Source organism: Bombyx mori, chromosome 3, assembly GCF_030269925.1.
Source record: "Bombyx mori chromosome 3, ASM3026992v2".
In the NCBI taxonomy this organism is placed as follows: Eukaryota; Metazoa; Arthropoda; class Insecta; order Lepidoptera; family Bombycidae; genus Bombyx; species Bombyx mori.
Window position 1 is genome coordinate 9,659,567 of NC_085109.1, and position 25,321 is coordinate 9,684,887.

At 36.5% G+C, this 25,321-nt stretch overlaps 1 protein-coding gene across 2 annotated transcripts in view; it reads right to left on the reverse strand.

Annotated features, from left to right (window-relative positions):
- Nucleotides 1–4,616: 4,616 nt before the first annotated feature.
- The window catches only part of LOC101747141 (runt-related transcription factor 3), a 33,467-nt gene continuing 12,762 nt past the window's right edge, over nucleotides 4,617–25,321 (reverse strand). The window contains exons 2-5 of one of the 2 annotated variants that reach the window (XM_012695100.4): nucleotides 21,784–21,897; nucleotides 12,201–12,302; nucleotides 9,733–9,918; nucleotides 4,617–6,650 (exon numbers count right to left, since the gene is read on the reverse strand). In XM_012695100.4, the coding sequence (XP_012550554.1) occupies nucleotides 6,040–6,650; nucleotides 9,733–9,918; nucleotides 12,201–12,302; nucleotides 21,784–21,897 (1,013 nt within the window). In that variant the 3' untranslated portion in view covers nucleotides 4,617–6,039. Of the gene's footprint in view, nucleotides 6,651–9,732; nucleotides 9,919–12,200; nucleotides 12,318–21,783; nucleotides 21,898–25,321 lie in introns of both variants that reach the window. The other variant, XM_004931782.5, reaches the window with a different exon arrangement.

Consider the following 25,321-nt stretch of genomic DNA (forward strand, 5'->3'; position numbering starts at 1 on the left):
TTGAAAGCTGTTGCTTTCAGGCTCTATAGGATGTACGATGAAAAGAATACACTTAGTTTTCCGAACGCTGTCCAACCCAGTTGGATCCTTTTCTTAGTTTCTCTATCCAAATTCTTTTTACCCATCTTACCCATCTGCAACGTCTGCCTTTGACAGCTTCAAGACGGTAGCCCTTGCCACCGGCCTGACGACGACAGGATCCGGGCTAACGTAACTTTGAAATAAACTTTAGTTTTATCCGTTAATCCGGAACCCAATTGGTTGTGAAGAATCTGCTAAGCTCTTCAGCATCCGCTCTAGATCTTGCAACTTATTGTACCGAAGGTAATTGTGATCATTTGCAACCATCATAATTATGATAGCGATGAAAAGGAAGACACGGAGACAGGCTTTGAGCAAAATAATTATGAAATGGAAAGTGAAGAAGCTCAGGAGGAATTTGATGATTCTATCGAGTTTCTGAATTACAAATGACGTGTCGATTAGGCCTACTGGAGAAGCCACGGTACAAAATCTCGTCGCTTATTCTGCCACAAGATGTTGTGAAAACGAGTTATTCAGCGAAAACAGATGCTAAAGAACACTTTGCGGCACTCGTACGCCGAAACAATTGTTTTTATGAAGAAAAAGAAATCTAATTTCATTTTATTTTCAATGCTTGGAACGTAAAATTACTCGAAAAGGAGATATAGACTTACTTATACTTATACTTTTAGACGCCATTTTTGCAACATGGCGGCCTGAGTGGCAAAGATACGAGGTAGCAAAGTGACAATTCGAAAAAAGCACATCAAAAAGTATGAATATATCCATCCTTAAAACTCCCGGAAAACTTCCAGGTACCTACCAGATGACTGTACTAAAAATATTATAGTTACTGTCGTGTACATGATAGTTTTAAACCTCATTATAAACATTCAAAGGGGTCTAGTATCGATTTTTCCACTGTACCATCATGGGGCTGACATAAATTATCGAAAACACTATTGTGACCACAATTTTGTAGTGCGTATCATTTAATAATAAATTTTAATTATTGTTCGTAAGTTGTTTTATAATGACACATAAATGGACACTGAGACAACGTAAACGAAAGATAAGCTTAAAATAATCCTACAACGGAAATTATTTTATTTCGCTTTGCTATTACTTACCATTCAACGGCCAAACGGCCGTCTGGTGTTGTGGTAAGTGACATGGTCACTACACAAGGGGGTCGCGGGTTCGAATCCCGCCAAGGGAAGATATTTGTATGATAAATATAAATGTCTTTTCCAGGGTTATGGATGTATATTAAATATATGTATGTGTATAATAAAAATCTTACATTTATTTCCGTTATCCGGTACCTGTAACACAAGTTCTTTACGAACTTATCACGGGACCAGTTAACGTGGCGTGATTGTTAGTAAATATTTATTTATTTATTCATGGCTACTTTTAAGTTCATCAATGGCTCAGAGCTATGAATATTCCACTATCTGAAAAATAATAATTTTCAATGTTTATTCGTCTGATGCAATGGTAGAGTATTCTCTGTTTATGATTATCCATAAAATTGTTCAAACTGTGGTCTACACAATAGCTACGTCCGTCTGTCGCATCACATTGGCGCAAATTGATGAGCGTGACTTATTTATCTCGAGTCCTTTTGATGCCGAATAAGAGAATAATTTTAAATGTACTTTTATTATTTTACCCATTTATTTGTGTAAACAGTATACGGGTTCGTGTATTTTGGATTACGAAATTATAAAAACTAACGGTTCCCCGGTAGTCGAAATTCGAGTATAATTAATTGAAATTATAAGTTTGTACACTATTATGATTCTATTTATTCACAGATTTCGCCAAGACTACACTTTAGACAAAATTAAATATTAATAAAGACAAACATTAAATAATCTATTCTCAATTCGACCACAGACTAAGCAATAAGAAAAGTTTGACAGTAAACAAATAGTATGCATGCGTGTATGTGTCAAATACATGGTAATGTGTGCAATTTTTTTATTATTGATTTAATGTATTTTATTATGCACAATTAAAAAAAATATTTACATTCTGCACTCCTTCTCTATATTCTCTATAAGTGTGGGAAATTTCATACTTCTCCGTCCGCGCAGTTTTCGTAAAAAGGGGTACAAAGTTTTTGCTTCACGTATTAATATATTTATTAGATGACATATTTTAATAGGATAGCGCAGACTAGTGGATGAGAATGCAAATATTTCGGGTGTCGGGCATTAATGAGCTCGTTAAGGCAGATATTTGTGGCGGAACAGCAAATTAATTGTGACACAGGTACATATTTGTACTACATTATTTTGTTCGATGGAATGTTGCTATTTAGAGCTACCGTATGAGTTAATGTAGATTAGATATTCTTTTGAGTTGAGGATAAAATTAATAAAAAACGGTAGTAGTTCATATTTTTCAAATTATTGTTTTTCAAATTTTTTATATCTCTTTGTGTCTCTTTTTCTAGCACTCTTTAATAGCTCTTTAATCATTTAAAGGTTCTAGTACGACAATTTTCTGGGCACTAAAATAAAGCTTTCCGAAACAAAGATTTCTCAAAGATGTACTTTAAAAACTCATAAAATACACACTTAAACAGCAAATTGAACAAAAAAGTAATGTAATTTCTTTTAATTTTATTGTTACTGCTCCGGATATTAGAACTAAGTTATAAAATTAATGTGTTGTCTTGATGTGTGCGCTAATTTTCAAGCAAGATGATCGGACGAATTAAATGTATAGGTCAATCGAATGAATGTCATTTTAACGATTCCGTTACATCAAACAAACATATCCAACTAATAAAAGCGATAGTTTTTTTTTTTTTTTTTGTTGAATTAGAACTTACCTGGAAAAAAATATGTGTATTTTACTGAATGGTCATGACGCCCTGACAAGTTTCTACTTTAGTGAAATGTCTTCGTGATGTTTCAATATTTTTTTTGTGAAGGAATGATTACTCGTGTCCTGGAGGCCTTTCTAGTTTCATCAGGGCAGGTGGGCAACCAGGGGCTCAGCCAGGTCGGATGAGCTTGGCCAGGAGGGATGGGCTCAAGCAGGAGGGATGGCATTTTATTTTCATGTATGATGTACTAAAATTGGGCATAGATAGCAGTTATAAACATTACCACTATAATTAGGCTAGTGTTAGAACATCAAATATATATAATAGAGTAAGGTTTTGTGTTTTTTCGTAATATGTATTTACGTCCCTAACCATGAAATGTCAGCGCATGTGTAATTTACTTAGCATGTTTTCTTTATTATATTTTATCTAATAAATATAAATAAATGTATTTAAATATATAAATGCTCTCAGAATTGTAAGAGATACGTTCCTTTTGTTAACTTTGTTGCCTAAAGATTATTGTATTCAATGATAGAGTAAGCTTCATGTGTGGGAGCTGATTTGATTTTTTTTATATAATATGGTGATTTTAAAATAGTTGGAATTCGTACGTGGCGCTGTTACTACGAGTATTTGGTAAGAAAGATCAGATTGCACTTTGTATGGAAAAACTGTGTATCCCGAAAAACATTTAGTGAAACATATTTTTATTTACTGTTTTCAACCAAATCTTCGTAGCCTTTAGAAATGTAAGACGTCCGATGTAAATGTATTAAGCCAAGTGACTACACCGGTGCCCAAATTCCGCAGGCAAGTACAGTTGAAGTTGCATCGTGAATTAAAAAAACAAACTCGTATAGTTGATAACTTTTCTTAACTATTTCTAGTAGTGTTCTATGTCAGCGTGCATGACTATGTGAGTGCCATCATCCTATCTATTTCTGCTGGAAAATTGCCATACAGTCCCAGTTTGAATGGCGAAGAAACCATTCAAGAATACAATTGAGATTTCAACTTCTTAACTTAATGTGGACGGCCGCCACCCACCCTTGCCTATTATTATGCCTATCTATTAACTCCAGTAACTACTGAGCATCCATCTGGGCGAACTAACTCACGACCCCAAAATACGTAGATTGACCATAAAAAAGAAAAAAACTAAGCTTAACCTCCGCGCACACTAAATATATCCATAGATTTGAAGAAATGATTCCCAAGTGGCCGTTGTTTAGTTAATTCGCATCAATAAATCTTGGTCTGGCTTTAAAGAAATTGAACACAAAGCTAATTGCTTTCCAAATATTAGATAGGTGTTTCAAAGTGAACTTTTGGATCGTGCTTGACGTAATGAATCATCATTATCCTGCCCTTCTCCCAGTCACCTGGGGTCGGCGCAACATGTTTGCTCCTTGCATACTCTTCTATCATATACCATTTCTTCGCTCACTCCCCTCCTACCCATATCGTCTTTCACACAATCCATCCATTTCTTCTTAGGTCTACCTCTTCCTCTAAATCCTTCCACATTCATAGTTAACACTCTCTTAACAACCTCATTTTATTTCATGCTTGACGTAATGAATACCTACAAGAAAAAAGGCAAACTGTTTATAACGATGCATAATATTAATTGTAATTTAAAAAGAAATAAAGGAAAATTTAAAAAATCTTCCTTTTGTATAGAAAAATTACAATTCAATGAAATGAATTTATACAAATGAATACCGAAATAAATAAAATATAAACGTACAGTTTGTAGATTTTATTTGATCAAAAAATTCGTCTACATTTAACTAACAAAATTTATAACAAGCTGTCCCTCAAATAAATTGCTATGCAAGTTCAAGTATAATAAAAAAACGTTATTGAATACCGATCCAAGTCTCAAACAATATTGCACGAATATCTACTTACGCTAGAGACAAAATAAAACAGAATATGAAACATATTTTTTATGAAATAATATCATTTGCTTTTTTATATAATACCTATCGAAAATCTCTGGAAGCACAATTTGCCATTCAAATACTTTACCCGATCGATATTCTATTTCCAAAAAGTTTCTTTTAGTAATGTGGTTGTAACACAGTGAATTTTCATTTTAGATTCTATTACTATTTGCGATTTGTGTGACTCCGTTAATAATCATTTGAATTTGCAATAGTGGGTACTTCGCAACCATTTACGAGAGCTACAAAAACGTTTATATTTAAGGAGTCAAGATGTTGTGTCTATATATTATTATGGGCGGATATATTGCTATTATTATATAGACCACGAAGCTGAGACTTTGGGTTAATGAATTTCTTGAAAACAGGCTACCGCTTAAATTATAAAGTAAAACAATGGTTGCTTACAACGTTAAAATATTAATGTTAAATAAATAAATTAACAAGCTGTAATAATATGCACGGATAAAACTATTTTCATCAAAATATTTCAAGTCGGAACAAAACTTTTCGTTCACATAATAGAATCAATAAAAATAAGAAATATAATTCGTTACAGAAAAACTTCACGAACCGCAAATACATAATTTATAATGTTTTTTAAAACAATCTTTTCCATATTTTAATTTTTAAAACTCAATCCGTATTTATGAGTAAATTAAGTTTTATCTAGCTATATAATAAGAAAATTTTATACATTAAACAACAGATTAAAAGTTACTTACAAACTAATTTAATTCAGTATACATCTACTCAACTTCGTTAATTGCACATCTATTGCACTTTACAAGATGCATTTTTACATTTTTTATTCACAAATACGTATTTACAAATTGTAATTGCCAAAACAAATAAACGGTTGGACGTTCAAAACTGTTATTGTTACCGCTGAAAACACAAAACAACGTTATCTTTGAACAGTCCTATAAGTAAATTGAAACGTAAAATAACATTAATTTCATAGTTACAAAACTCGTATATATCTTCGGACGGGTGTGAACTTCTAATTACGTCACGTAAAATTTCACTACTCGATTTTTCGCACATTTACACTTAATTACACTTAAGTCGTAAATTTGTTTCGTTGCAATTTTAAATGACAGCTTCTTTCTTCGGCTATAAAAATGTAAAACATTTAAAGTGCTTCACTACTAAGTTCCCGGGGCACTACTTTACGTGTCAGTCATAGTCTTAATAAAAGAAAGAAGTGTCAATCTGCTTTTAGTAGGGTCGCCACACTGTGTTGCTGTCAGGTTGAGGGTTACCGCGCTGTCCTAGATTGTTAACTCTACCGTCTTCTCCTCTTGCCGCCGCCGCCGCACACGAACTACTTCCCCCTAACAACAAATCCTGGTTTCCGTGCTGCCTATGATTGTTTGTCGTCGACGAGATCTGATCCATCATCGTCTGTAATTCGTTATGATGGTTTTGGGTCGAGTGAATCGAATTTGAGTGAAGCGGGTGAAAATTGTGCGTTTGGTTCGCCGCCGTATACAATTGGCTGTACAGCAAACTCGCAGGGAGGACCGGATAGAGGGAATTGTTGCAATTACTGCTCCCGTACGACGAGTTTTGGGATCCCATTAGCGAGGGGAAGTTTGAAGTGTTCGAGTGATTGTGGCCGATGTTCGTCGTGTTTGAGGTGAGCAGGTCGTCTTGAACCGGCGATTCGGGTTGCGAGCTGTTATCGCTCAACGACCTCGGTCCAGTAGAGAGACTGTAGTCGGCGTTGTTGTTGTAGCGAGGCAGTAAAGTGCCGTGATGCGAAGGTGATGACCCGACTAAGCCGGAAAGCTGCTGATCTAAGTCCACTCCGGTCGTGTCAGGTAGAACTGCGCAAAAATATTAACATTAAAGAATTACCATTTGTATTTGTCGCATTAGCTGATTCAGTGTTGTACTTTCTGCCGATTTAACATCCGTTTTCGAAAAAAAAAGTCACGTAAAACCTATCTATTAACAAACGTTATTTTAGTACGTTTTAATATGTCTATATTTTGTCGTGGCAACGGCACGCATCGGCAGTAAATTTATCGTACGGATCGGAAGCGTCCGAACTGCTGTAAATTATAATGAGGACCGGTTAATGTACGTCGCGCGGGAGGCCGATACATCGGACATAGCTTCAATATAGCTGATATAGTATACGTACATTTTTGTCAAAGCTATTTAACGCAAGGGATCTCGTGTGTGCGGTTGCGTTATTTAAAAGCTTTCGATTCAGACTAATAGTGCTTTGAATTATCAGTTAGTTTGAAAGCAAAAAGTTTTAGTTGAAGCCTAATTTTTCTGCAATCATTTCTCGTTCTAGGCAAACAGTCTAAACATTTACGATAACTTAAAACGCAGTTTTATCACCGAGAAGAAAAGTTTTTTTTTCTTTCCTAGATTAGATTGTTAAGAAATGTTCATTAAATGTACATAATCAAAATATTATAAGCTACTGAAATTTACACACTAATACTCCTAAAATTTCAGATTACCCATGATGAAAAGTAAAATCCACTTAATTCACTTCAAAACCGTCATGAGCAATAAATTTCGCGGATCAGGGGTAGGAAAGCTTCTTCGTAAACCAACTTTAATAGAATGTTACAGACCGAAAAGAGACTGAATTTGGCTCAGAATAGCAATACACAGGCTCTTTCCGTGTCGGAAGCGGACTAAGCGATAAGATTAAAGGTATCGGGAAATGATCAGCAGCGTTTTCTGGTTATTATACCAGCGTACAGCCTTCGTCGAATCAGCATTTACTGATGATAGGGCGTATTGTAAGTTCGCATGCGGGTAGGTACCACCATCATGTCTATTACTAGCGCGAAGCATTCATCCTGCTTAAAATTCACAGCCACTTTTCAATACAGGTGAATGTTTGACTTCATATGTTCGGATCTGGCTATGGATTGCGATAACTAGTTAACGCCAGATTGCTCGTGACATCCTTCAACTATCTACCCAATAAAAAATAAATAAACGCGGATAAGCAATCGGATGATGAGCCGAGGCGAAATATCCCAGGTAATCAGATCGTGTTAAGCCATGAATCAGAAGAGACCGATATGTGATCCTTACCTGAGTTGCTTTTATTCATTCCCGAGCATTCGTTTTGGGTAAATTTTCGCTTATTTTCCTAATGAAGTCTCTCTCTAATTCCTTTCCTTTGGTGCGCATTCTTCGACAATCACAATGGATTCTAAATTAAAAGTACGTATAGTACTTATTCCGATGGTATTGAGACTACGATCTTATTTTTCGAGATGAGGCGCATAAATTTTTAAAAATCGTTTTTAAAACTTTTATTTAAATATTTGGTAAATTGCGACTCCAATACTTTTCGATATCCTTAAACACGACGTGGGTACAATTTGAACGAGGATATGAGTCGTAAATTTTTGGTAAATTTAATTTCACCTTACTGGTTCAACAGGCTATAGTTTGGTGTCATAAAACTTAATGATTAATCTGTTAACGATTTATAGCTGTTTTGTTCCGCGACATAGCTGCAGCATGCACGGGTTACGTCACGCATTAAAAACTCGTTGTTTCGAAAAAAACATAAATATTTTATGGACATAATTAAATCTATTGTTATGTTACGAAAGGTGATTAAGTTGGCAGATGGTACGTCGGTGCGCATTCGATATAAAATGAACTGTTAAATACTAACAGAAATATGTAAAAGAAAATTTAGCGAGATTAAAGCTAAGCTATATGGCATAATTTTTATTTTGCGTGAATATAATCGTGTTTTGGGGCAACGCGAAATAGCCCTTTTTATTTAATACTAGCTGACCCGGCAGACTTCGTAGTACGTGCCTCAATCGATAAATAAAAGACCTAAACTTTCGTATTAAATAAACTTAAAACAAATAAAAGGAATCGGTCCGACGGGGACACATCAAAGGAAAAACAAAATTGTTATTTTTATTTAATTCCGAGCATTTTCATATTTATCTAACCTTTTAAACCTTCTCTGGGCTGCCACAAATAATTCAAGACCAAAGTTAGCCAAATTCGTCCAGCCGTTCTCGAGTTTTAGCGAGACTAACGAACAGCAATTCATTTTTATATATATAGATAGATTATTTAATTTTATTAACGTGCGTATTTTTTTTTCGTCTCTTTTTCGACTCTTTCTGTTATGTGTTTTGACTATTTTCTATTTAACTTATAAATATTTTAACCCATATTATTCATGGGTCGGATGTCAATCTATCGTTAGATTTTATCTGATCTCAGAAAAACGAATAATTGTCGGTTTGCAAGTTTTTATGGTGACGCTCAAGAACGACTATAAAGAGCGAAGTGGAGGAGAAGAATTATTATAATTAATATTAATATTATGTGATTAAACATATTTTACTTTTTCATACAACGACAAAAAGTATATAATTAATAAGTCATATACAAATTCCACCAGGTAATAATGATTGATAACTGATTCTGTGAACAATTTCAGCGGCAAAGACAAGCCTCTGTCTGTCGCTGAGGACTTTTCAAACTTTGTTTAAGAATATGCCATAAGTTTCAGATGGTACAGAATGAAATGGCCTAATGAGCTAATGTTTCTCGCATTTGGCGGGGAGTGCAATACTAATAGGATATAGCTAAATTATGAATAATAAATGAAAATTAAAGCTAAATTATAGATATAATAATTACTGGTGGTAGGACCTCTTGTGAGTCCGCACAGGTAGGTACCACCACCCTGCCCATTTCTGCCATGAAGTAGTAATGCGTTTCGACTTGAAGGGTGTGGCAGGCGTTGTAACTATACTTGAGACATTAGAACTTATATCTCAAGGTGGGTGGCGCATTAACGTTGTAGATGTCTATAGGCTCCAGTGACCACTTAACATCGGTGGGCGAGATTGTCCACCAAACTACGCAATAAAAAAAAAATTTGAATGTTACCTGTATTATTAGCCGTAAAATCTTGGGTTGCGGTTTGATCGGGAACAGTTCCCGCGAAGCCTAAGGCCGGAGGGTTGAATTGAGATGCCGCTGGTGCCGCACATGATGGCAGGTAGGCTGGGTACGCGCTCGCACCACCATAGCCCCAGTGGGTGTTGCTCGAACTCAACCCAAACTGACTCATGTCTATAAGAAATAAAACAATATTAACAACACCAAGATTATAACTTTAAAAAAATATGCGCTGCTTATTTATATTATAATATTATATTATATCTCTTTTATATTATATTATTTACTGGCGGTAGGACCTCTTGAGAGTCCGCGCGGGTAGGTATCACCTCCCTGCCTATTTCTGCCCTGAAGCAGTAATGCGTTTCGGCTTGAAGCGTGGGGCAGCCGTTGTAATTATACTGAGAGACATTAGAACTTATATCTCAAGGTGGGTGGCGCATTTACGTTATAGATGTCTATGGGCTCCGGTGACCACTAAACACCAGGTGTGCTGTGAGCTCGTCCACCCATCTAAGCAATAGAAAAAAAAAACTACAAAAATACGTGTCAACTTTATACATAGATTGTGTTAAACGGTTGCAAAAGCCTTTACGCAGTATACTTTAAATGCTAGTGACTTTGAGATATTAGGAAGAACTCTTTCTGATTTGGGGAGGTAGTAAGTACTTAGACGTGCGGATGTACACTATGGCACCGTAACAATATTTTCCGTGCATTTTATCAACTAGTTTTTACCTAGCAGAAATGAACACGACACAAAAAAAAAAACAACAAAAAAACCATCAATCAGCAAACGCCGCAAAAACCTATCGCAAAACCAAATCGGAATCTGTCCGCAGCAAATATTCGATTCGGCGTAGTTGAAAAGTGAATGAGTCACCAAACCGTGCGGCGGTACCCTAAACTACGTTCACTAAAGCGCGGATTCAATTCGGCCCCCGCCCAAAAAGAGGAGACCACCGAAAGCTGACTGCAATCGGACAAGCATCGAGTCGTGCCCGTTGAAATCCACGAATGCAAAACAACTCGTGCCGTTTGAAAAACGCTGTGGAAAAACGAAAACAAAAAAAAACAAAAGCGACATTCGCAAATCGACGCAGCGGTGTATCGTATGAAACCGGACTCCGCCGGATCGTTGGCAAAAACGGAGCCGCGATACCGAAAAATAAAAGGCGGTAATACTGAAAAAATTGAATGGACACGGACGCCGCCGGCACGCTCTGTTCCATCGTGTCTTTATACACGGCTTTCATTACAAGTGGGTGATTGCGTTGCCGACACTGTACACGGTTTTGTGGCGCCGTTATAATATTTCTGTATATGATTTTATAGTAAAGGTTTTTTTAAGCTCGCTATGAGCTCCCAAATACAGATTTTTTTATTTTTCTCTCTGTTTGTTTATGCAAGACAATCCCTGTACTGGCTAGCCGATTTTGACATTAAGGGAAATTTAAGTAATGAACTAACTTCTTTTTTATTACCCTTGTAGGCAGACGAGCATACAGCCCACCTGATGGTGAGTGGTTACCGTCGCCCATGGACGTCATCAATTCTAGAGACAGTGCCAAGTCGCTGTCCACTTCATCTCTTCCAGTGGGTGTCGTAAAAGAAACTCCTAAACTATCGGAGAGACCGCACGCATGGGTAACATCGTCTAGTCTATTTCTGCTAAGCTAAGTACCGCCTTAAAATGATAGCCATTGTACATTATTACCGAAATTTCACATTGCAATGTACGCGTAACCGCTTGCCGTCAAGTAGCCTTTAGTTGAACCATCCCCAACAGTAAAATGTATTTAAAAGTGCATAAATTGGAAGCACAATTTTAATGCTTTTCAACTTCGATTTATAAAAAAAAAACTTTAAGTTAACATTTTTTCTATCAAATCGTCTTTTAATCGACTTTTTTTTATTGCTTAGATGGTTGGAAGAGCTCACAGACCTCCTGGTGGTAAGTGATTACTAGAGCCCATAGACATCTACAACGTAAATGCGCCACCCACCTTGAGATATAAGCGCTAAGGTCTCCAGTATAGTTACAGCGTCCCAGGCTTCAAACCGAAACCCATTACTGCTTCACGGCAGAAATAGGCAGGGTATCTACCCGTGCGGACTCACAAGAGGTCCTACCACCAGTAATTACGCAAATTATAATTTTGCGGGTTTGATTCTTATTATACGATGTTATTCTTTCACCGGGGAAGTCAATCGTGAACATTTTGTTGAGTAGGTACGTATTTCAATAGAAAAATTGGTACCCGCCTGGGATTTGAACACCGGTGCATCGCTCAATACGAATGCACCGGACGTCTTATCCTTTAGGCCACGACGACTTCGAAAGTGTAGTAATGTATAGACTGTAAAGTAACAAACTGGATGTACTCACTCAAAGATCCCAAAGGTCGAACTGTCGGCTAGTTTGCTCAACCTCTCAACTAGAGAAAAGTACTCACTCTGACAAGTTGTGATCGGTGGCATTCTGAACCCGCCGAGTGGATCCGGCGGGAAGGGAAACGGACGCTGGCCGAAGGCGAAGTGGAACTGCTGCTGCTGCCCTAGGAGAGACAGCACTACATCAGTACGATACAAGCTGCCCTTGGTCCTCATCATAAATTGTGAATGTAAACGTGTTCCGAGTAATTATTAATAGGTTGAACGAAGTTCCTTATGGGACGATGCGGAGGGGTACGCTAACCGGGAAAAAACGTCCGTAACGTAAGATTTTTATTAGTAATGCACACAGTATACGGCTTAACTTTGCAATAACGTACAAATTAGTAATGCACACAGTGTAAGACTTGACTTTGTAATAACGTACAAAAAATAACATACTTTTTATCATTCATTAACCACGATCTCGGAGCGATCGTTTGCGCAATACACTAACAGTCACTAACTCTTATGCAAACAACCGTGAATGAAGTGTACCACAATAAGTTCGCACGTTACCGAATCATCGTGGGTTGTTGTGAAGCCTCCAGTTTTATTTTCTTTATACCTCGAATAGAACTTAAAATTAATATTTTTATAATAAGGAACTTCGTTCCTATCCAGTGTCCCACGACACCACACATCTTTTTGTACGATTCTTGATATGTTCCTTGGGGGAAAGTATGGTGACGGAGACACGGGTCAACGGATTAAGTGTAAATTACAACGGGACATTAAAAATTTGTCTACGACTGTTCGATAATTTACGATATGACTAATTAATTATCAATCTTTGTTTACCTGTTGTTGGATTTTTTGACATGGTTGGTACCATTAATATAAATGATTTGCGAGTCACGGCTGAACTGTTGGTATTTCAGCTTTCCTACCGTTTTGAATGTTATTGCCTCACAGAAATAACCAGACCGTGGTGCGAACCGAAGCGAGTTCATAATACGCTGCCAGTTCGAAATGCTATCATTTAAGGACTATTTCACCATACTAATGGTCCCACAGTAGCCGAATTTCAACTATAATTAATTGAAATTATAAGTTTGAACATTACTATGGTTCTATTGTCAAATAATTTTATACTTCTATAATCACAGATTTCGTCAACACTACACTATATTAAAGACTAGCTGACCCGGCTGACTTCGTAGTGCCTCAATCGATAAAAAAAGACCTAAACTTTTGTATAAAATAAACCTTAAACAAACAAAAGGAATCCGTCCGACGGGGGACACATCAAAGGAAAAACAAAATTGTTATTTTTATTTAATTCTGAGCATTTTCATATTTATCTACCTTTTAAACCTTCTCTGGACTTCCACCAATAATTCAAGACCAAAATTAACCAAATCGGTCCAGCTGTTCTCGACTTTTAGCGAAACTAACGAAGAGCAATTCATTTTTATATATATAGATAAACAATATTAAACTATTCTCAATTTAACCACAGACTTTAAGAAATAACAAAAGTTCGACAATAAACAAAGAATATATATATGTATGTGTGTGTGTCAAATACATGGTAGTGTGTGTAATGATTTTTTACTAATTTATTGTATTATTGACGCATAATTTTTAAAAAAAGTTAGCATTCTGCACTCCTTCTCGATATACTCTATAAGTATGGAAAATTTCATACTCCTGCGTCCGCGTAATTTTCGTAAAACGATGTGTAAACTTTTTGCTTCACGTATTAGTATATAGATTAAATAATATTGAATGAGACATTCAAATCCAAAGTATGTTATTATACGTGTTATAAATTTCTAAGATTAAAATGCACTTAAAAATTTTACAGAAACGCGCTGAGCTATCATCAATCACACTAAGTTTCAATTAGACAATAGAATTGCTGCCCTACTCCTCAAAACGTAATACGGAATCGCGGCAGAAATAGGCAGAGTCCATACCCGTGTCGGCTCCAAGACGGCCTACAATAAGTATAAACACTTACTTGAGATGTATTCACAAAAAAAAACATCCGTATAATTGCCTAGTTTTCAATAAAAATGTCTATTATGGAGCCCCTCTCTGTTTGTCGCGCGATAAGTCACAGCGGTTAGAGTAGCTATTGTGTCTTAAAGTGGATGATGACATTCACTTTGTTATGGGTTCCACCACTTAACACCCGACAGGTTTTAAGATTGCTTGCCTGTGAAAATTATATTCTACAGATTTTATAGTAATCGTATGTTTTATTTCTCCAGGCCCTTGTATTCTAAAATTCATGATTTGCGGTTACTGTACATGTTTACGTAATGAATAAGTCGTTTTTATTATTTTTCTTAAACTCTATCGACTTTATTAGAGACCTAAATACTAACAATGACATTTAATGACTAATAATGTATTTAGAGGCCTAAGGGTTGACTGTAAGAGACCGTTTTCAGCGATAAATTCGCCCATTGTGCTTTTGTTTTAAGCCCATTTTTTTTTCATTCTCTTTTCCTGTAAATCATCATCATTTTGGTGTACTTCAGTGTAATAAAGTATTTTATATTGTATTGTAATTGAAATAGTAATACTATTTAATATATGTATGCGAGTATATCTAATATATAATCGATCTAATTCTAAAAAATACCTTTAAATTGGTATAATAAAAATGTACTTGGTCAAAACAAATATACGTTAATTGTTTCTAAATAGAAGACTTACAAATAATTTAACCACCCAAACAAAATTCATTATAAACAGAAAATCTTTTTTTAAAACACACTTAAATATTATACTGTGCTTTGGACTTCGTGAGCTTATTTGGATAAAGCAATTATAAAAAGACAAAATTCAATAATTGTATTTTTAAATAAAAAATACTAGCGAATAGCTCTTTTATATGTAAAACTGTCTAGATATACATTTTCTGATGGATGGATGGTTTCACTACAAACTAGGGTTGCCAGTCTGTTGTTTTATCATTTGAACAAAAGTTTTACAAGATATTGTACTGGATATGTCTATAACTTTGCATTTTTACATTAAGTGTATTTATTTTTTAAACGTTCGTAATAAGTGTTTTACTGGTTTCCTCAAAGGCCTAGTCAATTTTAAATAGTATTTAAAAAAGAAACACGTACATTTTTTTGTATAGTGTATGTTAGAGTACTGAGTCAATGATAAATTCACTTGTCCTACCGTTAAGAATTTCGAGAGATAGTAACTATCAAGCTGAGTTGATGTTCAGTATGTGCATTGTGCACCCCTTGTTCGCGGGGAACTCGTAGGAGGTTCAGCCCCCAGCCCGTAAAAAAAAGTCTCGCATATATTCTAACTTAAATTACCTCGGGTGGCATTGTAGACATGACATACAATATGATAACATATAAATATATCACGTAAGCTCTCAAAATAACAATACCTTTACTCTCAAGTCAACGTACAAGTCAAATACATTTTCGTATTGAAGATAGTAAAATCCAATTTATAAGTAGCTTTTATTACTAGTGGTAGGACCTCTTGAGAGTCCGCGCGGATAGGTACCGCCACCCTGCCTATTTCTGCCGTGAAGCAGTACCGCGTTTCGGTTTGAAGGGTGGGGCAGCCGTTGTAACTATACTAAGACCCTTAGAACTTATATCTCAAGGTGGGTGGCGCATTTACGTTGTAGATGTCTATGGGCTCCAGTAACCACTTAACACCAGGCGGGCTGTGAGCTCATCCACACATATAAGCAATAAAAAATAAAATAAAAAGAAAATTGCTACGTTAAAGTCCAACTGTCAAATCGCATACTCTGTGCAATGTAGTTGAATGGTAATTTGAATCGATCCAACGTAATAAAAAATACGAGTAAGAAATAAATAACGAGCAAAAAAGATTACGCAATTATCAGTTTTTCAATGATTTATCCTAGAACAGGAAAGTAATCAACTGTTTTCTAATATTCTAATAAAGTAGTACTTTTCGCAGTAATTTACTGTGAACCAGTAACGAACCATTATAAATAATAAAACGTGTGGCACTCGGGAACTGCCGCGGTAAAGCTATTGCATAGCATTTTTTATCAACTTAAGCAATTATAATTAGACAATGATAATTTAATATTAAAACAATAATAAAACATGCCCACGCTATATTAAACATTAATAAAAGCAAAACCTTAACTGTCCCCGCAGTGTGACGTCAGGCCACGCGCTTATTCACAAACACACAACAAACACAAGCGCAACGTGTGAATGTGTTGAACGCGAGCTACATGGTAGGTGGAGTGAGGGGTGTAAGGTTTTTTTCCGTTACGGAATTTCATGATTCGGTCGCCGCGCTCAAGGCCCGCGATAAAAGCTATGCAATAGCTTAACAGCACAATAACACAAACGCTAATCGATTTAATATAATATTTTAAAAAATCTAGTGAGACAGCCCTGTTCAGCACACATGCTCATTTCCCGTGCAAAGGCTCGAGTGTATAAATCAACGGCGCAACAATTACACACTTTCATGGCAAGTTGGAATTAGAAACTGTCATTTGCACCGTTCGAGGGCCGTCGGGGGGGAGTGGGGGCGAAGGGGGAATGGTATTGGGAGGGAAAAATAGGGTACGAGTAAGGGCTACTGCGGACCTGATTAAAGGATTACAGGGGAGTCCAGTGTAGTTAGATTTATTATACCAAGCATTTCTACTAGTTAGCTGCGCTTTGTTCTAATGCGCCCGACGATGACAATTTATTCGCCTAGCTTAGTTGAGTTTTTTTTACTAAATATATGTTAGGTTAAAGTATCACATGTGCATGTAAAATGCTTTAAATGAATATTCAAGACAGTCGATTATGTTTTGTTGTATGTTAGTTTTTTCGCGTCATCGATTTGACCAAAGTAAGATTATTGTTATATCAGCGCACATTACAAGTACAGCGCACACTAACAGCGCACATTACAAGTATCATTAATACTGGATTTTGTAAAATTTATAGAGATAAGAGAAAGTATTCAGAATAAGATTCCTTTCGATAATTGACAAGGAAAGATAAAAAATAATTAGACATCAATATGTATAAATTACTTTTGGCCAAAAGTAAATTCGACATGTATATTGTTTATATTTTGTGTTTGACCAAAAACAATATTCGACAAATTACAATTAAAATTGTATATAAAGAGACAAAGACAAAATAGTTACGTAGAAATTTTCTCCTTTGGTTCTCTACCGGGTTCCTTTTTGTTTGTTAGTTAAGGGCCCATTAATGAGCTTTTACGTTTTCAAATAAAATATTTCGATATATTTTATTATTATTTCAATATAAATAAAAAGTTTTAGGTATCACTGATTTAGGTCGAATTTCGATCATTGGGTTAAAACTATTTATTTTAAAAGTAAATTGACCACATTTTCCAACAATATACTATATTCTATGTACGTGAAATCAATACAAAAATTTAATATAATTATAACGTGCGTAATTACTGGTGGTAGGACCTCTTGTGAGTCCGCACGGGAAGGTACCACCATCCTGCCTATTTCTGCCGTGAAGCATTAATGCGTTTCGGTTTGAAGGGTGGGGCAGCTGTTGTAACTATACTAAGACCTTAGACCTTATATCTCAAGGTGGGTGACGCATTTACGTTGTAGATGTCTATGGGCTCCAGTAACCATTTAACACCAGGTGGGCTGTGAGCTCGTGCAACCATCTAAGCAATAAAAAATAATAATAATAACAATACAAACACTAGAAAAATTACTTTGAATACTGACTTAACTGAATTCGTCTAGGTGCATCTAAGTGCGTTTAACTCGTGCATGACTCAAGTAAAGGGCTAAGTTAACGTGTGAAGTAAACAATCAGAATGCAGATGTAAACATTCGATCCATAACGACACTCTTGAATACACAGTGCAAAATTAACTCCAATGTTCAATACATTTTTACAATACAACCTCTGTAATATTTTATGATTGAAATTACAATTAATTAAAGCATTTCAGAGATTTGTGTGATGTGATGCCTATTTTTTTGAGCTAGTAAATCCCGGCCATTCTCCACTGTGACTGTCGCTAAATATTCCCATTTGACCAGCAGTGGGATGAAAGGTAGCCTATTACTTTCTAAGGTTCAAATTATTTCAATATCGAATTTTGTCAAAATCGTATCATTGGACATAAAAAAGTAACAAACAGACTTCCGTGCTTATGATATTACTATGAATTATCATACCGTTTACTGGCTCGAAAGAAAACCAAAAAAATAGAACACTAAAATCTTGCAATGAATAATAAGAAAATATTTACAAAAATTAGTAATATGACTGAACAGAATTGCACAACTGTTATTAGATTTACTGTGGCATCATAGCGCCTTAGGCATGGGTGGTCCTGTGTTCGTGAACCGAGAATAGCTTGCCATTGCTTCCTTAACAAAAACATTGTTAATAGTCAGACCGATTATAAAGTTAGGCGGCTACTGCACATTGATAATAAAACGCACCACCCACCCGGAATGGCTAAAAATAGGAACGGAGATTCTGTGAGCACAAAGAACGGGCTTAATCTTCGTGTGATGATTATATGTAAGAGGACGCTATGCGAAAGAAAACATTTTTAAATAATTAAGAGACTTTAATAACAAATTTATGAATTGTGTAGGTACTTGCATACTTGATAGTTTGATAACAAACTAAATTTCGATCCATTTTCAGTTGTTTTTACGTCAAACATTTCTAGACATAATTACTTAGTTATTATATTTATTTACAAAGAGCTATAAGCCACCCAGTAAGAAGTAATCAATTTACATAACCTGCCGATACTAGGGACACAGCAAAATCGACGGTATGCTATTATTTAATTAAGTAATGAAACATTGCCATTTTCTTAATAACATTACGATGACAACCCTCGAAAATCTATCGGGAAACGCGAATCAATCTAAACACAAATCTATAGCATAGCATGTTAACATGCGTTGGAACTTAGAATTAAATAATTTATCGGCTCCGCGCGGAGGCTGGAGGCATAAATCAATATGCAGGGCATGCACACACGCGGCAAAGGGTGGTTAGTCCGACCTCCCTACACCCTCAGCCCTTTCTTGACTAATTAATTAAACAACCGATTCATTACAGAAGCCTCCTTTGTACCCTCACATTCGTCTAGTGAGATAGAGGTAGGATGGCATTAGGATAGTCATTAATCGTGTTTCGCAAAATTTTAATCCCGAATTTCGGTAGTGAGTGAATCGAGCTTCGCCCTGATTTGATGAGACAAAATCTCGGAGCGATGGATATTTTAGTTTTCCGTTTTATATTACGTTAAACATTTTGTGTTTTCAATGTTTCAGGGAATTTTATTACTACAGTTTTTATTTAAAGTACTAGCTGACCCGGCAGACTTTGTAGTGCGTCTATCGATAAATAAAAGACCTAAGCTTTGTATAAAATAAATTTAAGACAAACAAAAGTTATCCGTCCGACGGAGGACACATCAAAGGAAAAACAAAATTGTTATTTTTATTTAATCCCGAACATTTTCATATTTATCTACCTTTTAAACCTTCTCTAGACTTCTACAAATAATTCAAGACCAAAATTAGCCAAATCGGTCCAGCCGTTCTCGAGTTTAAGCTAGACTAACGAACAGCAATTCATTTTTATATATAGAAGAAGATTAAAACAGCATAGTCAAGATATGTTAAGGAAACAATGAACTCGTATATTATACGATCTATGACTCTCCGTTCTTCGTCCTTTCCTATCGTTTCGATTCTGAATATTACAGAAAGATGAAACGGAAATACTTCGGCAAATTATTAATTAATTACCTCAATTAAGGCTGTTGTTTTTGAATGTTTTGCGGTGGCCCTTGTTTCGTTTCGAGTGCTCGCAAACATAAACGGGCTTTGATGTTTTCCGTATAGTTTTGTGAATTTAATTGCGCGTGCCTAACGTTGTGAAGAGTTTTATTTGCTTTGCAATTGTTGACTTTTCGAAACGTACGTCTAACTTAATATTATGTAACGTTTTGTTTTCGACAATATTGTCAGTTGTGGAACCATAAAAATACAACTGTTTGTTTGTTTGTATGTAGATGGTTTGAATAAATTACTTTTGAAATTTTCTTATTAAATATTTTTTAAGCTATTGCATAGATTTTATCGCGGGCTTTGACCGCGGGGACTGAATCAAGAAATTCCGTAACGAAAATAACCTGACACCCCCACTACGCCTACTATGTAGCTCGCGTTCAACACATTCACACGTTGCGCTTGTGTAGTGTTTGTGAATAAGCGCGCGGCGTGACGTCGCACTGTCGCGTGCACATCATGAAAAATCTGCCCATCTCTCCCTTGCGCGGTCTAGGTTATGAGTGTGAAGGGGACAGTTAATGTTTTGCTTTTGTTAATGTTTATAAATATAGCGTGGTCTTATTTTATTGTTGTTTTAATATTAAATTATTATTGTCGATTTATAATTGCATAAGTTGATAAAAATGTTATGCAATAGCTTTACCGCAGCAGTCCCTGAGTGCCACACGGTTTTTTTTTTTATTGCAGTGATGGCTGTATGAGCACCATATACTTTTTTGACAGCCCTTGTAGGCAGACGAGTATACGACCGATCTGATGGTGCATGGTCACCGTTATTGATGGATGTCAGTAGCTGTAATACCAGGCGCACAGCCAAGCCTCTGTCTACCGTAAATTGTTAAGTGTTGAGATTGCTTTAGATTGGGCGAACCGGAAATTCTAACTTACTTAATAGAGAAAGATTTATGCTTAGTCAATTATTATTTTATATAAGTTACCGTAAAAAAGTACTGCTAAAAATTTCTAATTGTATATAATGAAATACTTTTAAATACCGTACACTAGGCGCATGGGAGACGCTTTTCTGGTTATTATGACACAATAACAATAGAGTTTTGATTTCTTAATACACTCGTATATATATTATGAATGACAGATTTTAAAATTCAAATGTTTTTTGTAGTGATTATTTATGGCCAGATATATTATTATATTATTTATTATTTATATTATTATATTTTATTTACCATGAAGAATATATAATAATTCAAACTTATTTCAGGCTAGCTGACCCGGCAGACTTCGTAGTGCCTCAATCGATAAATAAAATACCTAAGCTTTTGTATAAAATAAACTTAAAACAAACAAAAAGAATCCGTCCGACGGGGGACACATTAAAGGGAAAACAAAATTATTATTTTTATTTAATTCCAAACATTTTCATATTTTAAACCTTCTCTGGACTTCCACAAATAATTCAAGACCAAAATTAGCCAAATCGGTCCAGCCGTTCTCGAGTTTTAGCGAGACTAACGAACTGCAATTCATTTTTATATACATAGACTAGCGACCCGCCCTCGCTTCGCTTCGGAAACTGTAATTTATATTTATATTATTTGATTTTATATTCTATTATTTGATTTCTCCACTATTTAATGGATGTTATTATACATACAAACCTTCCACTTCAATTACTCTATCTATTAAAAAAAACCGCATCAAAATCCGTTGCGTAATTTTAAAGATTTAAGCATACATAGGGATATAGGGACAGAGAAAGCGACGTTGTTTTATACTATGTAGTGATATATAGATTTGGGAACATTTCATTACACCCTGTATAACGAAGCAATACTAACTGGTCTTTGAACGTGGCTCCCTCGGTCCGTCAACCGTCACCTTGATGGCTTTGTTGTACGTCGTCACTTGAGGTGGGGTAGTGGAAACCGTAATCGTCAAGGTGAATGATTTACCTGTAACAATAGAATTACGTAAATACATTTCTAAAAAAAGGTTCTTTTTTTTCATAAAATTATTTTTCGTTCACAATTCTTCTGGCATTTTAAAAGTATGGGCACGTCACTAACACAAGCGCTTAACTTAGGGCCGTTCAATTTAAAACATTAATAATTATAATTCATCTCAACCAAGACACTAAAACCTTAAGTTTTTTTTATTGCTTAGTTGGGTGGACGAGCTCACAGTCCACTTGGTGTTAAGTGGTTACTGGAGCCCGGTTACTGGAGCCCATAGACATCTACAAAGTAAATGCGCCACCCACCTTGAGATATAAGTTCTAAGGTCTCAGTATAGTTACAACGGCTGCCCCACCCTTCAAACCAAAACGCATTACTGCTTCACTCAGAAATAGGCAGGGCGGTGGTACCTATTTAAGGCGGCATGTAAATCCAAACGAAAAAAAATCAGTAACTGGATGATGTCGAAGATTAAGAGAAAGACTGTCCAAGGTCTTATTATTTCTAATTGGTCACATTCTAGGTACACCTGTTGTTACGAATCTACTGGAACCAATATATATATATATAACTGTAAAGTATTCAAAATTACGAAAATAATATAGTGAAAGAGTAGTATTAATTATGTCAATCACTCGCGAAAAACGAAGAAAATACCATACCTAACAGTTATTTCATTCAAAATTCCCTTTTTAATAGAATCACAACATCATCCGTGTATGAACTATCCACCGGAACTGAATACGAGTCAAATTTAAACCGCTGTTGATCCGGTTTTTCTGACAAACGACAGTTTTGCAGTTTGAATTTGATCACTGATTAACAAAAGTTAAAGATTTACTACCAGTCCGATTCAATTTATTCGTTCGCTCTATGTTGCATAAAAGTCCCACAACAAACAACTGTATACCACTTTAACGTGATTAATCTATCCTAATATATAAATCTACAGCGGTTTTTACGGATGTTCCGTTATAACTACTGAACCATGCATCCGATTGACTTGAAACTTGGTATCCATATAGAAAATACATGTACTTAATGGATAGGCTAATATTTATATGAGTGTTGAACTCCCTACACCAGTTGCGGGGGCGTTAATGATGAGAATCTTTGTGGAGGTGAGAAATAATAGTGTTAATTTTAAATGCCCAGCGAAGCGGACGGGTACAGTTAGTAACATTTATTTGCGTAATTACTGGTGGTAGGACCTCTTGTGGGTCCGCGCGGGTAGGTACCACCACCCTTGCGCCTTTCTGCCGTGAAGCAGTAATGCGTTTCGGTTTCTTCCTTCGATTCCTTCGATGGGGCAGACGTTGTAACTATACTGAGATCTTAGAACTTATGTCTCAAGGTGGGTGGCGCATTTACGTTGTAGATGTCTATGGGCTCCACCACCTTACACCAGGTAACCACTTTACACCAGGGGGGCTGTGAGCTCGTCCACCCATCCAAGCAATAAAAAAATATATATATATATCAGACATAAGCGTTGAGTTGAATGTTTGTTTAAAAAAAAAAGACAATAGCATTTCACGAATGAAACACTCTCGTTCGAACGCGAAGTGCGCAGCTCATCACACCGCGTCACGAACAGCGACCTGACCACTTCATCACGGCGTAACTCTGACAATAAAAATAATCCATCTGCGGAAAAACCACAGTTAATATTAAATGAATGCGCCTCAAAGCGTATCGTGGAGAGTTCAGCCGTCCGCTCGCCGCGGGATGCTCCCGATACCGATTTCGCCATTTTTCCACCGCCCACCGGCCACCCCGGGTGGGGGCCGCGGAGAGTGACATGTAAGCTTTAATGGGGCCCCGAGTGGTACGCCGCCGGCTACAAGCGAAAAAAGTGGAAAAAGTCTCATTCATACGTGATTTCATGTGTAGGCTACTTCTGTGGGCTCGGCGGTGAGGATCGTTAAAAATGGAGGCCTACACGCAACCGGCTTGTTGTGGCCTATCCGAGTTTATTAACGTGGACCGAGGAGCGCTTGCAGTGTACGTGTAACAAGTGTTTTCATCGTTTTCAGGCTTCGATTGTAATTATTTTGTTAACATAATTATGATTATCTGTACTATTTTATATTTATGTTAAGTTGAAACTTCGAACTTCAATATTGCTGGCGGAATTCACATTATCATCTATATCGGCTTGAGTTATCATTTAATATTGCATTGGGGTCGAGAGAGATCCAGAGATTGTCTATTCATCTATGAGAAATAAAAATCTTGATATGGAAAGAACGTTAATTGCAAACCATAGTAACACTTAATTTGGAACGTTAGCGAATTCGTACTACCTGTACAACCTGGAGCCACTGCGGTCATCCACAATGCGTTTCCAGGGGTATTTTTGCCACGTACCATCCGGCTACGGAATGGAGCTCCCCTCCACAGTGTTTCCCGAGCGTTATGACATGTCCTTCTTCAAACGAGGCTTGCGGAGAGCATCAAGCGGTAGGCAACGGCTTGGCTCTGCCCCTGGCATTGCTGAAGTCCATGGGCGACGGTAACCACTCACCATCAGGTGGGCCGTATGCTCGTTTGCCTACAAGGGCAATAAAAATAATAATTCCGAAATGAAGTGAAAGAATCACTTCCTAAACACATCAAAAGGTGTTTTTTAAATACTGCCTAGTCTAAAACGTGTTTGAGTGATGCGCTGGTGAAGTACCGGTACCAGGCGCGGCTCGCCACCGGCCCAACAGCGCCTAAATAAATAACCCCTACTTAATGTACGACCCGCACGATAGCAAGCACCAATTTTACGAGCTCGCAATACCCTCGCCCGTGACAGACTTGCCTTGTTATACGCTTTTTAAGGTATCTGATGAATTTCAACACGAAATCAAGATATTTCAAAAGTGTTTACAAAATAGATATACCTTTTTATTCGTTTAGTGACGTAGGAAAGTTTTTTGAAGTTGTTTAACTCTATCGTATTCATTCGTGCGACATTCGTGTGTATTTATGTAGGTACTGTGAATTTTAGCTTTTAAGATGAGAAATCATTGCATTTTTTTTATTGCTTAGATGCGTGGACGAGCTCACAGCCCACCTGGTGTTAAGTGGTTACTGGACATCTACAACGTAAACGCGCCACCTACCTTGAGATACAAGTTCTAAGGTCTCAAGTATAGTTACAACGGCTGCCCCGCCCTTCAAACCGAAACGCATTACTGCTTCACGGCAGAAATAGGCGGAGTGGTGGTACCTACCCGCGCAGACTCACAAGAGGTCCTACCACCATGAATTGACGAATAAATGAATGAATGAATTTAGTTTGATTTGCTTAGTCAGGTATATTATATGCATAGATTTAGTTTGAATTAAGCGGACTGTATATTTGACTGAGTTGTTAGCATGTTACTTAGCGCCCCAGAATGCCGTTGCAAGAGGTTATCGGCTCTATTTC